Raw genomic sequence first — 16,182 nt, 5'->3', positions numbered from 1 at the left:
ACTAAACAGTGTCCCAGGATGAGGAGAAGTGAAGTTATAGACATGCCAAAATTATAACATGACATGCTAGAGGAAAGTTGTCAGTGGGCAACTATTAAAGCAGTTTGAGCAAGGCAAGATTATGGTCCAGTTTATGTTGGAGGAGGTCTGTAGTAGGAAGGGCTGTGAGATTGGAGTTAGGGAACCTTAGTGGAAACCTGATGTAGCAACGGGAAGTTGCCCAGAGCCTGATCTAGTTTGGTGTCTGTGGAAATGAGTAGAGAATTGGATGCAAAATGGGTGAAGTTGATTTTTGTGGTAGGAGTGAGACATGGGACAAGCCTAGCTCTGATTTCTTACTTGGATGTCATCACTTGAGAGCAGTGTTATTTGTACCAGGTAGCCCTCTTCCCTCTTGCTCTAATATGACTATTATTTATGTGATAAATATATTTATATTAAAATGGCACTTAATTAAGAGTAGTGTTTGTATACTGTGTTTTAAATTTTTTCAGTATCAAAGGGCTGCTTGTTACTATGCTGAGTACTCATCAAAGCTGGGCTTACTTTACTGGTTAAAAACAGTGTCAGTACCTCTTTGACATTTTTTTCGAGAGGATGTATGTAAAAATACCAGTGTACTTGAAAGCATTGCTAAGTTTGAAGTATGCTTAAAAGGACCAGCTATTGGACAAGAGTGATGATAGAACTTTGCAGGAATGTTTCCAGTGGGCTCCATACTATTTTTCTATAAATTCATGATTCTATCTGTTGTCTACTTCTCTTCTGTAGTGTGAATTTAGTGCTCTTGAAAAGGGCTGGACTGGCAGCCCTGCAGCTTCTGTATACCCACAGCACAGATGCACCACAGGTAGTGACAGTGCCAACATCCCTACACTGCCCCTGCCACATGCCTCGCCCTGACTTGGAGAGGCCACCTCTAGAGGGGAGGGAAGAGCTTGAATCCATTCCTTCTCTATTAAGATTTCCAATAAGTGTGTCAGTTGTGTGGGGTGGGACACTGTACTCAGACTGTTAAATCAATATCCCTTATGCCACAAAACAAACAAAAAGCTATTATAATCTGATCTGTGCTGACTGGCTGAATGTGAACAAATAACCTGGAGGTGAGAATCTCTGTATGCTGTTACCCAGTAATTTAGTCCCCGCTTGTCATTTATACATTTCAGTTAACTACACTAGCCATTGTGCATCATGGCTTTAGTTATGTAGTAATTTAGGCAATTGCAGACATTTTAATTGTGAAGTGATACTTATTTGCTTCTTTGATTTTATTTTTAGATACAAGTTTACCTCAGAAAGTTTTAGGAGCAACTGAAGAAATAAGTGGTAAGAAACATACAGAAGACACTATTTCTATGGCATCATCCTTACATTCTAGTCCTCCTGCATCTCCTCAAGGTTCCCCTCGCAAAGGTAAGATAAAATAGTTCAGGCTAGTTCTTGTTAAAGCAAACAACACTACGTGGCACATATTTTGCTTTTGGTCTATGGTAATAATAGAAAATGTGAAGAAAAGTGTAACTGGTAATACTTCCTGAATTTTCATGTTTTAGATTGTTATTTATTTGGTTTTCAGATGTTATGCATCATGGAGTTAGGACTCCTGCATTCAAAGTGTGGTCCTTCTTTGGTGGAGGACAAGTATAGATAAGAATGAAGGCAGAACTCACAGTTGTTTTGGTCTGTGCAAATTCTTGATGTTATTCAAATTACCAATTAATTCAAACAGTTCTATGGAGTATTTTAAAATAAGAATGTCTACAAGAAATTGTTTTTAACCAACTATAAGATTTAGGAAATGAAACAAATATTTAGGATGATACATTCCTTTCTTTAGTAATGGAGTGTTACTACCTTTTATTAATCAGGATTTATAATAACCTATACAGCACCCTTTTGGATTTTTACATTCATGCTAATGTAGAACCTTTTGAATTAAAACATCTGAAATTGCTCTTCTTTATTTATCTATGTTTTCATAATTCAGAGTGAAGCTCTTCTTTTTTTGACTAGCCTGGGTAGTATGCATGTAAGATGCCATTTCATGTCAGCTGCAAATGTAGCATTCTAAATAATGTGTGTGTTTCTTACACTGGCCCTCCACATTCTCCGTGTACCCTGGCGAAAAAGACTCCTTAGTCATGGCATTTCACAGATGTAAAAAAATTACATCCTTGAGTAAACACAGTACAGAATGGTACATGGTCAGAGAGAAGACAAGTGAATGAATTCTAGCAGGAAGGAGAAGCTTCCAGAGCTTTCCTCAGCTCCTGTGTTCTAAGTTCCCCTCACTTTTGAGGGTTCTTTTTTATTTTTGCTGACTATGTGACAGCAGAGTGGTACAGTGATGCCAGACCTTAGTTTGAATCCTGACTCTGTCCCTGGTGACGGCTGTGTTATTACAAGCAACTGATTGATAAGGTCAGGTCTCCTGTCTATAAGATGGGTTAGGGACCACCTATTTTAGGACCTTATTTAAGGATTAAATGAAATAATATCTGTAACTCTTGAGACGTGGCGAGTGTTTAGTAAATCGGAGCTTCTCTTCTTCTTCCCTGCTGCCACTGCAGGGCAGTATAACTCCATTACTGACCCTCTTCACTTAGCTGAGACTGGCTAGAATTTTCATTCAGGTTTTACTAAGAAAAGCTTAGTAAAAATCGCATAGGACATATAAAAGTATACATAATAGATGTGTTTGTAAAACACAGGTTTCTGTTCCTGTTGTATACAGCTCATATATGATTTGGGAAGACACACAGATATCTTTCATCTCTTTACTATGTATGTATCCTATCCAGAGTACCCTTTATCAGGTCCCAAGGATTGGGGCTAGGAACAGTGCCTATTCACACAGATGGTCCAGATGAACAATGTCCATATGCTCTTAATGCTCTTTCAGGAACATCTTTACACCCTCCAGAGGTCCCATTATAGACAGTTCTCTAACCAGGAAACTAGTTGAATTGGATTTGGTGTTTTATGGGTCAGTGTGACTTGTGGGAAGAGGTGTTAGGAACAGGAATTTCCCCATTGCTCTTATTCCAAACAAATGCATTTTAACCACTGGAATAGAGAAGTCTTTTCTCTATTGTGTCTTTCAGTATGTGGCCAACAGTTCACCATGATGTTTATAGATTTGTGAGCCTGTCATAGTCATGTTTTGAATCCTTAGAAATCTGACAAAATTCTTTTCTTCAAAACTATTTCTGCTTGTTTATTTCCATAGACAGGTTTTTACCAGTGGTCCGTGATTGAACAAAAATGTCATTAAACTAATTATGTTATTAGAATCTGTTTCTAGTTCTTGCTATACTTTGGAATAGTTCTTTGTTTTCTAACAGTTAAGAAAATAAGCCTACGTTCGCGATTTTTAAAAGGAGAATTTAAACAAAAAAGAACTGAAAAAGTGAGACATCGAGAGGCCTTAACCTTTATCTTCCCCAGTGCTTCAGGCAGGCAACTTCTCTACCTTGTAGAGAAAATAGGATCAGAAATTGTGCTTTATAAATACATCTATTGTATATACTATTTATATGTCCTATCTGATTTTTGCTAAGCTTTTTCTTAGTAGAATCTACCTGAAAATTCTAGACATAGTTACTTTGAGAAATAATTCTGGTTATTTGATACTCTTGTCATATTTTGGCTTATGATTTTACCAGCTTGGGTTACTTTCAGCAATTTTTTATTACCAGCTTATTCTGATCAAGGTAAGCTTTCTCCTGTGTTCTGTCTTGTTTATGCTATATAGTAGAGTCTCCATGCATTAAAAAAATATGTTGCTAGATTTCAATTTTTCAGATATTGTCAAGATGTTAGAATTTTTTAATAGTGAAATGTTATAAAACCAGGCTAATTGTGATTCATTGGAAAGAATTAATTGACCATGACAGGGTTTTTGCATCTCTCCCTCCAGTTGGCAGTATCATATCTGATCACAGCATCCTGCTGCGCCTCTCAGGGTCTTCCTCATCCCCTCCCCGTGAGTCCAGCACCAAGATCAGTGGCCACAGCTGCCCCGGAATAGGTGGGGTTTACTTGCAAAAGAAAATCCAACAGATTACCAGGAGCACAGCCAAAAGAACAGACAGGACCGAGAAGGCCACTGAGGAGAATAGAGACAGGACAAGTTGTGAGAACACAGCCAGAAAAAGAATGACATCCCCGTTTAGAAGATTTAGGGAAAGAACTCTTTCAAGGGAGAGACTAGCCAACAGCAAAAAAGAGGACGCAGATCTCAATCAAGCTACAGAAAGCTGTGAGAAAGTGAAGGATGTTGGAAGCAACATCAAAGATGAGAAAGGGAATGACATCTTCAATTCAAATAGCCGAGGCAACAGTAACACTTTAAACTGCTTCTGTACGCGATTCAAGTCTAAAAGGAGAAAGACACTCTGATGAAGTTCCTTACTTTATTTTAGTGTGAAATTTGTTTTCATTTATTAATGGAAATGTAGCTTAAATTAAGTCATTTGTCAAATAAGGCTCAGACAGACGACTTACTAAAATACTATTTATGAGCATTTTATGATTAGTGTTACAGGTCCTCCAACAACAAAATCATATCCGTTTAAAGTGCCTTATTTGTACACATGTTATTTTGCTAATGTTAGTAAACTTAATACTCTTGTTTTCTGTAGTTGGCTTTATTTCCTGCTGGTAGCAGTTGGGTCTGTGAGTGCAATAAGTAGAGGAGGCTTTTTAGGAACCAGTGTTTACTTTTACATTAAATCCCCCAGTAACAATCTGATCAGAACCTTTGCCTTAGATAATTGTGTTGCTATCTTATTACTGCAACTACTTTACAAGCTAAAGTGAAGTGTTTGGAAGGCAAGAAACTGTATCTTGTCCACATAAACTTTTTTATATCATCCACTTTTCATATATACTCTGATCAGAGGAGAGAGGAGATAGTCTAACATAGCAGGTTCAAAAACATCTAGGAAACTTGTTAAAAACTTACTGTGTCCCACTGCAGACCTTGTAAATTTGAATTGCCAGAAATAGGCCCGAGAATGTGTATTTTAATAAGCCTTCCAGGTGATTGTTAGAGTTAATTATATTTGACAAGTACTGATCTAACAGACATAAGAATGAAATTATTTTTAAAACAGTAAAGCAAGTCTATCCCCCAGGATAAAAGAACAATGACTTTTTCTTTTGAGGAGGAATTTTTTTATTTTTTTTAGTTTATTTACCACACCCATTTTCTTGGTTCTCTTGAAAATTGACCGATCACTTCATGAAGGGCCCTGAGAAATAGCAGTGATCCCAAGATCAGAGAACTGGGGTAGGAGTCAAGAGACTGACTTGCCTTGGCTTGTCCTGTGCCTGGCACAAAAGCCAAATGCAGATCACACATTTTCTGAGTCTTAATTTTTGTTTTTGAAATAGTTAATGACACTAATTTTATTCAACAATTTTTTTGTAATAACTTGAGCTATATGTGAGTCTAAAGCCTATAGTTCTTCTTGAGATTTCTAGGAATGGACCCAAAGGTCATGCACCTAATCAACCTCATTCTTCTCTCAGTGAACAAGAAGATAATTGTTTACTTCTTTGAGACCTACTCCTTGCTGGGATTACTACAGCATTTTCTTTATTTCTCAACAAAAGAAGTTTGGTTACTTTTCTAACAGTTACCCAAACAGACGATTGTGTACATTAGCTATCATGCTGCAGATTTGTTTTTGGAACCTTCCACCTTACTCCATCTCCACCCCTTCATTCCAGAGAATGCTAAAGAAAATCTCTCTAACTATATCTGCTGTGCAGGTAGATGCTGGGTTTTTTCATGTTACATTCTTGTAAATCTGTCAGTTCAGCTGTTTAATGTAATGTTCTGCTAAATTGGTGAAGAAAAAGGAAACTAGGTATAAGAGTAAGTCCAAATCTAAAACAATTTATTTAAAAATACTAAAACAATGGCTTTTAACTTGGGGCAAGACTTCTTAGGTGACAGAAGCAAAATATCTAGGGTATTTGCAGTTTGAAAAAACAAAAATAAAATTCTTTCCCTTGAGTCCTGACTCCCCTTACATACCCCTGCCTCGAGGTAGTGTTTTGGACACTCAGGTCAGGCCTTGAAATATTTATATTAATCAAAGGGGAGGGGACATAGGGTTAAAAAGAAGTTGAGAAGTTCAAGATGTCTGTTTATTAATGTTTTGTAATATATTTAATGCCTCTTGTTTTATTAAATGCTTGTAGCTATGTGAGAGCCTGGGACAGATTTACCTTTGAACTAGTTTTCTCAGTAATACTGGGCTTTGACTTTCTATTTCTTGAATTTGGAATTAGATTGGTGCCGTGTGGGTAGGTAGGTGAATGGATATGTAAAGGAACATGTACAGAAAATCGGCACCATTACATCTACATAGATGGAAATTGACATTGATACTCACTTCATGTTTTGTTCTTTTTATATTTTTCTTTGTCCTCTCCCTGACCCTCCCCACTCCCGTTCCCTTGTTTTGTAGTTTGATCAGTTGTCTTCTTTCATTCAGGTTATACACTTATACCATCAGCTAAATCTGACAACTTGTCTGACTCCAGTCATAGTGAGATTTCTTCACGGTCCAGCATTGTGAGCAATTGCTCTGTTGACTCCATGTCTGCAGCTCTACAGGATGAACGGTGTTCCTCCCAGGCTGTGGCAGTCCCTGAATCCACTGGAGCATTTGAAAAGACAGAGCACTCCTCAGGGATAGGAGACCATAGTCAGCCTGGCCCTGGGTAAACATCCTTGCCTGTGTTCACATCACAAAACCCAAGCCGAGTGGCCACTGCAAGCAGTGCTCCCTAATGTGAGCCTAAAACCACCCCCACCAAAGGGGTAGTTGAAAGAACAGGAGAACCAAGCATGTATTCTCTATACTGAATCTGCAAATAAGTACTATTTTGAAAGCTATATGGGTGCTCATTTTTTAAGTGTTACTGGATTCAAGTAACTTACATCATGTATCTTTTCGATCAATAAGAACTCAAAGTGAAGATGCTATTGGTAGGTGGGAAGTAGTTCTTGCATTCTAGCTATAAGGTTAGAGATTGCTCAAAAAGAGTGTGTAATGGGAAGTACCCTCAGTGCTATACAAGTTGTAGACAGATTGGGAGAGTAGGACTAGTCTTTGATCGTTACTCTCTCTAAGTATGATTTGGAGAGTAAGAATTATCAGCTAGCAAAAAGTCAATTAAAAAAAAGTTAACTCTAAATTTCTATTTAGAATCAAACAAAATGGAAATCTACAGAAAGCACTGAGAAAGTTGATTCTAAACTGATACTGTTAAATGTGGTACACTTTAATATGAAAAATTTAAGATATAGTGAAGTATTATCACCATACTTGTAAGGGTTTCTAAACTATGGTTCTCTAGACCAGGAGTCAGCAAACGTTTTCTGTGAAAGTTAGATAGTAAATACTGTAGGCGTAGCTGGCTGTAAGCTCTCTGTTGCAATTGCTCAAACCTGCTATTGTTGTACCAAAACAGCCTTAGACAATTTGTAAACAAATGGGCATGCTGTGTCCCAATAAAACTTTATTTACAAAACAGGTAGAGGGCTGGGTTTGCCCTTGGGCTCTAGTTTGCTGATCCCCGCTCTGTATGCTCTGTACTACGAATCAGGGAGTCACAAACCTTTTGGGGGGTAGGCAGGTAAAGGCCCATTTAAAGGAGTACATATTTTAGGCTTTGCAGGCTGCATATGATCTCTGTCTCAAAATCTTTGGAGTATTTTGTTCCATTTTGTTTAAACCCTTTAAAATGTAAAAACCATGCTTTGCTCAAGACCATCAAAAAACAGGCTGTTCGCTTGATGTGGTCCATGAAACTAAGTTTGAGAACCCTTGCTATAAATGATAGAATTCATTTAGTAGTAGGTAATTGGGGAAGTTGCTGTTTTCCTTGGTACCTCAGAGACACTGAAAAATAAAACATGGTTCCTGTAATTGAGGATTCTTAATTCTGTGTGCATGGAGAGAATCTAGTGTTGCATTATGTTGACCAAGAATGAAAATGTATACTTAATTTTATTCATTTCAAACCTCATCCTTCATAATAATTCAAGAAAAATTCTGAGGAAGCCTTTTAAGTATTTGAGTTTCTTCAGTGTATGTTTCGAGCTAAGTATTAACATTAATGCTAGTACAAGTTTAGTGATGATTGATTACAGTGTCATTTTTTTCCACAAGGTTATGTTGGCATTAAACACTTGTGATGCATGTTCTGTAGTCTCTTGTAGGCAGTAATACTTGCAATGGACTGAAGAAAATTTTTCCGTTAAGCCAAAAAGTTACTTTTAATTGTGTATCTCCAATTTTAGGTGGACACTCTCAAAGCCATCACTAATCAAGAATTTAGCTGTCTCATCATCTGTGAGCAGTGACGAGATTTCTCATGAGCATATCATTATAGAAGCAGCTGATAGTGGTCGTGGAAGTTGGACTTCCTGTTCAAGCAGCTCCCATGACAACTTCCAAAGCCTTCCAAACCCAAAAGGCTGGGATTTTTTGAACTCTTATCGACATACCCATTTGGATGGTCCCATAGCTGAAGTTGAACCCACTGACTGTGAGCCCTGTACCTGTCCTAAAGGCTGCTCTCGAACTTGTGGTCAGTGTAAAGGAAGCCTAGAGACTAATCAGATGAGGCAGAGTTGGGCTTCCTCTAGTTCTCTGTCTGATACATATGAACCAAACTATGGGACAGTTAAACGGAGAGTGTTGGAGAGCACCCCATCTGAGTCATCTGAAGGCTTAGACCACAAGGACGGCATCGACCCTGTTTATAAAACTGTTACTTCGAGTACAGAAAAGGGCTTGATTGGTAAGTTGTGTGTTCTTTGTCATATCTGTGGCATTTAGAATTTAAGTGGTAAAGTGATCTTGGCCCAGAACTTTATTCTTGGAAAATTCCCTTCTCTTACTCTAATCTCTCTTTCCTCCCTCCACATGCAAATTATTTTCCAAAAGTTTCTGATTTCTCAAGGGCTTTGGGGCAGATATTCAAGCCATTTAAAATGAAAAAGCTGACATGCAGGAATTTAATAAGGGGGACAGGTTTATATGTCTTGTTTTGCTTTTGAGATCTTTTTGGTTTTATTAAAATATTATTGCATTACTGTGCAGTAGTAATAAAGGGATTATTCTCTTTGCCACCTCATAAATTGTTTGGACCCTACTTGCTTTGCATACATGGTAGAAACTTTGAATCTGATACTACTTTTAGGTAGTACAAGTGATGGAAAAAGTGTGATAAAGAAGTCCAAAATAGGGACTTCCCTGGCAGTCCAGTGGTTAAGACTCTGCGCTTCCACTGCAGGGGGCACGGGTTTGATCCCTGGTAAGGGAACCAAGATCCCACATGCTACGCGATGCAGCCAAAAAATAAATAAATAAAAAAGACCCAAACATTTTTCATTATACCCTCCTAGCACATATCATAGGTGTGCCAGCTTCTGTTTGTGGATTCTGTTCTAACCATGCACAGCTTTCTTGGTGTATCCTTTTAGTATTTGGCCGTCAAATACATTTTTTTCCTTATTCTTGAGTTTATATAAGTACCTAGATATAATAGCACCTGTGTTTTTTTTTTCATGTGGAGTGACTGTACTTTGAGTCAGTATTATCATAATCAACTCTTTATACTATATTCGTGATGTCAATTTAAACTACTAAACATATGAAAGACACGTGCTTTTTTAGCATATTTATTTTTTACTTGTCAAATTTCATTATAGGTTGGATTTTTTAGTTCATTCATTTTTTTCCAAGGATTTTTTATTAAAACCTTTTAGGTAACTGTTATATGGATATACAAGCATGTGTGTGCAAGGATGTAAAATCTTTCTCTTCTTATCCATTTGGGAAAATAGATTAAAAAAATTTTTTTTGTTCATTTCTAGATGACTCTGGGCAAATCACTTAACATTCTTCATTCTTGTCTTCTTTTCACAACCTCTCCACCCGCTCCCCACTCTATTCTCCTCAGATGGGAATGGAAATCCTTTCTGACCTTGATACTACATGCAGATTTTACTGGTAGAGTTGTACAAATTTCAACATGGGCAAACTTGATTCTCTAAGGGGAGAATTTAATGATCCTTTTAAATTTATTCTTCTTGTATATAGATAGTGTTTGTATTTTAAAAGTTACTTACATGATCAAGATGCTCAGAGCCATTTGTCCTGTGAGTCTTGTGGATTGGTCTTAATTTCATGGAACTTCCTTTTTAACTTATTTCTGATGCTTTTTGAAGCTTTGCCTTAGACCCAGGGTGTACAAACTTAGGGCAAAAGATTTTAAGTCACCATTGTTTTTAATGTCCACTGAAAATCAGAGAAACTTAATTTAAGATGGATTTCCTAAAATTATGGCTTTTCTTCTCACTTAATCACAGAGCAGAGGTTAAGAATAAGGTCCTTGAAGGAATTAGTTCCTCTTTAAAGTTGTTTATATGCCAGCACTGACGTGAAATAGCCCTTAAGTAGAGGGCCTAAACGTCATTTCTATGAAAGCCCCCCCATTTAATAGAGTATAGATGTTCAGGGTGAATTCTTAAATGTCTCTGGCTCATTCACCTTTGGGGCTGGTATTCCTTGAGGAATTTGTCACACACTTTTGTGATTTGTGGTCTGACCTGTGAAAGGAGGAAGCTTGTCATCAGTGTCATCTCCTTCAACTGTCTCATTCTATTTAATGTTTGTAAAACCCAATGTAATTTATGTATTTTAAAAACAAGTTTAAATATCAAGTTTATTACGCTTATTAAAAGTGTTTTTAACCTGCTGCCATTGTGTTCAAATATATTCACTGTGTCAGTTTTTAAGTTCTATTTTGTCATTGTAATAAGTTTCAGTATGTTTTTTTTTCATTTCTTATATTTTTCATTAACATTTCCATTGCTTATTTTTCATGCCAGTGTACTGTGTCACCTCACCCAAGAAGGAGGATAGGTATAGGGAGCCACCTCCCACTCCTCCAGGATACATGGGGATTTCTTTAGCAGACCTAAAGGAAGGACCCCACCTACACCTAAAACCTCCAGATTATAGTGTGGCAGTGCAGAGGTCAAAGATGATGCATAACAGCCTCTCTAGACTGCCACCAGCTTCTCTCAGTAGCAACCCTGTGGCCTGTGTTCCATCGAAGATCGTAACTCAGCCTCAGAGGCATAATTTGCAGCCATCCCATCCTAAACTAGCAGATGTGACTGACGCAGATAGCGAAGCAGATGGTATGTTGACAAACTACCTTAATGGCTCTTAAATGAATTGCTAAACACACTGAATGGTCTTTGCTCTGGTATTTCACATAATCAGAAATGTTTTCTTTAACTGCTTTAGAAATCTCTGTTAAAAAAGAAATGCCTAAATACGATGGTGTGTTTTTTGTAAATGGAGAGGGCAAGCTGATTGTATTTAATAGCTCAGCATAAAAGGATAATTTTAAGAGGAGGCACTTGGCATTGGTAGAGTTGTTTTACACTAATGCACGGACACTTGAAACTCCAAGTATCAAAATGTCAAATTATCTGAAATCATGCTAATCCTCTTATTAGCAGAACTCTTGACCAACTTTGCAGTTTGGGCAATAAATGAATTTTATCCTTTTAAACAATCTAGTAATAAAGTGGTTAAAAAGCAGTTCTGAATTCCAGTTGATTGTCAGCCTTCAGTGTGATCAGAACTCAAAAATGTCATTACAATAAAATCTGGCCTTTGATGGGATATTTGAGAGGATTTCTTTGTTGAAATTGACTAATTTTTTAAACAGATAACTAGATTGTTAGTTGATCTTCATTAATATGCTGACCTACCACTTAACTGTGTTTCTTTTATTTTCAGAAAATGAACAGGTTTCAGCAGTGTAGCCTTTGGATTGACCTGACTGAAGTCTACAGAGAGTCACGGAGGAAGGAGTGGGCAGAACCAGCTCACAATTCTGCAGGCTGTTGCCAACAAATAGCTCGCTGCTCCTGCTGCTAACCCAGAGGTTTTAATCCCTGTACTCTGAGCAATGAGATAGCCCAGAATCATGCTTCCTTTCATTTAATCCCTGCAGATGCCTAGTTTCCTCAGCTATGGATGTTGTGCCTGGATTACCAGTCTTCGCTTTGCACACCAGACCTGCCTTGGGACCACAGTTACTAGAACAAATTCAAACTCGAGTCCTCCCCATATATATCACTATAGATTTTCTTTAACATGTTATTTTTAAGATAGTAGTAGTGGTAGTATTTTCAAGCCATAGCTTGGGTTAACAGACAAATTCAGAATGTCTGCCAATACCAAGGATATTTTTATGTATTTGAAAAGTAACTTATTATTTGAAGTTTTGTGGTTTTGTTTGTATTTGGGAGCTCTTGTTAATTGATGTTCATGTTTGAGGCCATAAAACTGTCTCTGATCTGACCAAACTGAAGCCATCTTTACAGGATGATATGTCTGATCTATACAGAGAGGTAACCATCTATAGCACCAACGAAACGTAGGGTCTCGGTTTGAGTGGAACAGGAATCCCTTTGCTGTTGAGGTGTTAGGAAGGAGAATACTGCCATCTGCTGGTCAGGATTTGGAAAGCCAAATGAAGCTACCACAGGGTCCTAGCAGTCTCTTGGGAAAAGGAAGGGGTATGATGGGGTGTGTAGCAACCCTAATTTCCAAAGAATGAAATGTTTATCTTACATAACATGTATACCAATTCTTTCTGAAGTGAAAGTCATTCTCTAACTGTAGCTATAAGTATAAATCCAGTAAATAGAGAATGAGTTCTAGACAGTTCTACTCTGTAGAAACCCATACCTAAAATTTTTCACAACTCAAATATGGAGTTTTTTTAAAGGACATGTTATCTTTGGCGGTATAGTCATGAAGAGCAATTTAGCTTTATGCGGTGTTCTGCAGCACCCACCACCAACCCCCATCTCACAGCACAAGGCTGTTTTTAATCTTCATAAACCCTGCAGCTCCCAGTTGCCTGCAGGTAAAGCTCATTAGCACACCAAGGTCTATAACTGGTTGAAAATGTTGTGGGGGAAAGAGGAGCTAGAATTATGGAAGTGATTATTTCTTGGTTTTCACTTTAGGCCTTGAGAGGAAGGAGATATATATATAACAGCCTGTTGGGCGTGGCACTCTTAAGTATTTAATTAAAATTTCAGTGACTGTTTACTGGATGAGGTAGACTTTCCGCATTTAAAAAAGATTAAGTATGATGTTTTCTACATCTTAAGTTTACATTTTTTCATTTGTTTTTTAGTGTAAAGGCAAGTGAAAGGTTAATAAACTTCTGTGACTACCAAAAAAAAAAAAAAAAGCCAAAGCCATTAATGTGTACTACCCAAATCAACTTGGAGCCAAAAATAGGTTTACTTCTGAATGGTTATCCATATGTGAATTTATAGGATTTAGTTGGCTTACTACTTCCTTTTGAAAAGTTCTCATTTTTTCCTAGCTCTCTCTTCTCTCTATCATCCTCCTATTTCCTTCATTTTAAAATCATAAATCAGTGCCAACTGGTAAATGGCAGTAGTCCATCTTTTCTATCAAAATGATAATTTCTTCATTTTAGGAAAAATCGCATGTCTGAAAAATTCCCATGGGCAAAAAACTGTAAATATGAAACTTAAGCCTTAGAAATTAACCCCAGGTATGTTAGAATGAGGCTAGTTGGCTCCATAGCTTTCTTGGCCCATTGAAATGGAAAGTAACCTGGATCAAAAATCCTGGTTTGAAAGTCACACTGTAAAGGTTTGATCTATAAACAGTGGTCCTGTGATCATAAATTTTTCTTTCACTGATTTAGACAATATTATTTTCATGTCCAGAGCAAAACGAAGTGAAAGATATTTTTGCTACAACCATCTTTTTATCCAGTTTGGGTATTTATTCTCACCATTTTATATCCACTCCCCGGAAAAATGTGCTGTTTGCACAGTATCTGTTTTTTTAGCAGGTCTTTCAAACCAGATGGGAGCCTTCTCCATCGCTGTCCTTAATGTTGTGGATAATATCTTGCACAGAGAGTCAGAGGCTTGTGGTTTTGGACTTGCACCTTGTAGCTGCCTTTGTTTCCTGTAGCTTGAAATGTGAGTGTTTGGATCAGCTGATCACATTGATCAAGAACTAAAGCCAAATGCTTTCTAGTTTGATATGTATTTATCCCTTAAAAAATTGTGGCGTTTTGATCTTTATATTCTAATTTACGGTACATTCCTGCCTTCTCTTAGTTTGTCATGCGACTAGAACAAGAGAAGCCTTAACCTATACTTGCTCCAATTCAAAATGCCCGTTTGTTTTTATTTTATAAGTTTATAAGTATACTGAAGAGATCTATGCCCTCATTGTACCACAACTCTGAATCTGCCAGGGCTATTGAAGCAGTAAATCCTCACTGCAAACTTTTGCCAAATAATAAGTTTCAACAAAAAAAATCTCTGCATAATGAAAGATTTGGAGAATTAGTAAATCCAATATATACTTCCATAAAGGTTTATTGTAATTTAATAGAGTCTTACTTTCTCCAAATGGTTACTTGCAGTATGATATTTGGGGAGAAAAAGTCTTTAAATGGTTTTTCTTGAGGGTGATGTCACATTGTCATTATCTGCATAACCACCTTGAGAATCTCTCCTAGGCTTGAAATGTGACAGTAATCATGGAGATATCCAAGAACAATTCTAATTTTTATAAAGTGTTTTCTCCCCTTTAAAAAGAAGGGGAGAAAGTTTCCTTGTATATTTAAGACTCCGAATATTATTTTGATACATACGTTTCTAAAAAATGTGATATTAAAGTAGATGTATCCCTTTAGTATTACCGTAAATGTGATATAGCAAAGGGATAAATCTTCAAAACAGTGTCACAGTACATTTTCAAATTTAAACTTGAACCCCCGTTCATCTTTAATTTCTGTTGTGCTTAAGGCTTCTTTACTTTTGATACACAGAATACAGTTGTACTTAACCTTTTAAAATTAAAACGTGAGCTGATCAGCAAAGGACAAAAACAAAACTGCACAGTCATAATAATCAAATAGCAATTATACTGCACAATTCAGTGATTGTAAAGTGTCCTGTAACAAGCAATGTTTGTCTCCTATTTTTTGATACCTCTTAAACTTATGTCTTTTAGAAAGACAGTGCCTCTGTATGCTTTTTGTATTTTTATTGAGTGTAAATATTTGTTATATTTTTGGTTAAGAGAATGTAAAAGTACCATTTATTATTATCATATCTACTAATACATTGGTGGAATCAATAAAGAATCTAATTAACCTTCTCTGCACTTTATGGCTAATGTATGGGAGCAGGTTATATACCCAGTCATTCAAGAGGACCAGTCTGGGACCTGAATGGTGTGAAGGCATTTTTTGTTAAGTCTCCAGAGAAATTGGAATTGTCCAATTATGGTTGACATTATGGTATCTGTGAAACACCTAGCTATTGTTTTGTTTGGTTTTTTAAAAGTGTATTCGACTACAAGCCAAGTTTAACAGTGGCTTAAACCCTATTGGATTGTTTTTCTTTTATAACAGAAAAGTCTACTGGCAGACTGTTTGGGGCTGGTACGGGGATTCTACAGTTCTATTGTGGTCTCAGGGATTCTGACGCTTACACCTGAGGGCATCACCGCAGTGCTTCAAGAAGGAAGGGTTTTCAGGAAAGGTGCAAATGTGTATCCCTTTTATTAGCAAAACAACAGCTTTTCTAGAACTCCACTTGCATAATTCTGCTTACCTCCCACTAGTCAAAACTGTCACACAACCAGTGGCTACAAGGAAACCTGGGAAATGAACTCTTGTAGCTGAGCAGTGGATGGCTCCAAATAAAAGTGGTATTCTTTTCAGTGAAGAAGGAAAGAATGGATATTGAATGGGCAGCTAGCTCAATCTACCACAGCATGCCTATTGCCCACTCCTTCAGGAAGTGCATTTACATGTAAGTGCAGTAATTTATTTATTGGGATCAGATCCTAGGACCCTGGCAGAGAAGGGGGAAATTCTCCTTTAGTACTCCTTTGTAAAGTTTCCCAGTCGCTCCTGTGTACCCGGAGAATATTACTCCCCTGCTAGGTAAGGCTTCTACCTCCTCCCAGTTTACCCCCTCCCAACACACACACACCAAGGTTTCCTCAGGGCCACTCCTTCCCCTGATCTCTCCACAGTTACTAGTTTATT

At 37.3% G+C, this 16,182-nt stretch overlaps 1 protein-coding gene across 6 annotated transcripts in view; it reads left to right on the top strand.

The window, feature by feature from the left end:
* The window catches only part of RAPGEF6 (Rap guanine nucleotide exchange factor 6), a gene marked incomplete at its 3' end in the record, with an annotated part of 219,987 nt that extends 204,703 nt beyond the window's left edge, over window positions 1–15,284 (top strand). For 4 of the 6 annotated variants that reach the window (XM_081232763.1, XM_081232760.1, XM_081232759.1 and 1 more), the window contains 5 exons: window positions 1,282–1,416; window positions 6,513–6,741; window positions 8,327–8,829; window positions 10,925–11,239; window positions 11,850–15,284. In XM_081232763.1, coding sequence (XP_081088889.1) covers window positions 1,282–1,416; window positions 6,513–6,741; window positions 8,327–8,829; window positions 10,925–11,239; window positions 11,850–11,875 — 1,208 coding nt within the window. Of the gene's footprint in view, window positions 1–1,281; window positions 1,417–6,512; window positions 6,742–8,326; window positions 8,830–10,924; window positions 11,240–11,849 lie in introns of those variants that run through there. The other 2 variants (XM_081232762.1, XM_081232764.1) reach the window with 2 other exon arrangements.
* Window positions 15,285–16,182: the final 898 nt, after the last annotated feature.

Source organism: Mesoplodon bidens, assembly GCF_964165515.1.
Source record: "Mesoplodon bidens genome assembly, chromosome: 4".
Lineage (NCBI taxonomy): Eukaryota > Metazoa > Chordata > Mammalia > Artiodactyla > Ziphiidae > Mesoplodon > Mesoplodon bidens.
This window is presented reverse-complemented; position numbering and strand designations above follow the sequence as displayed.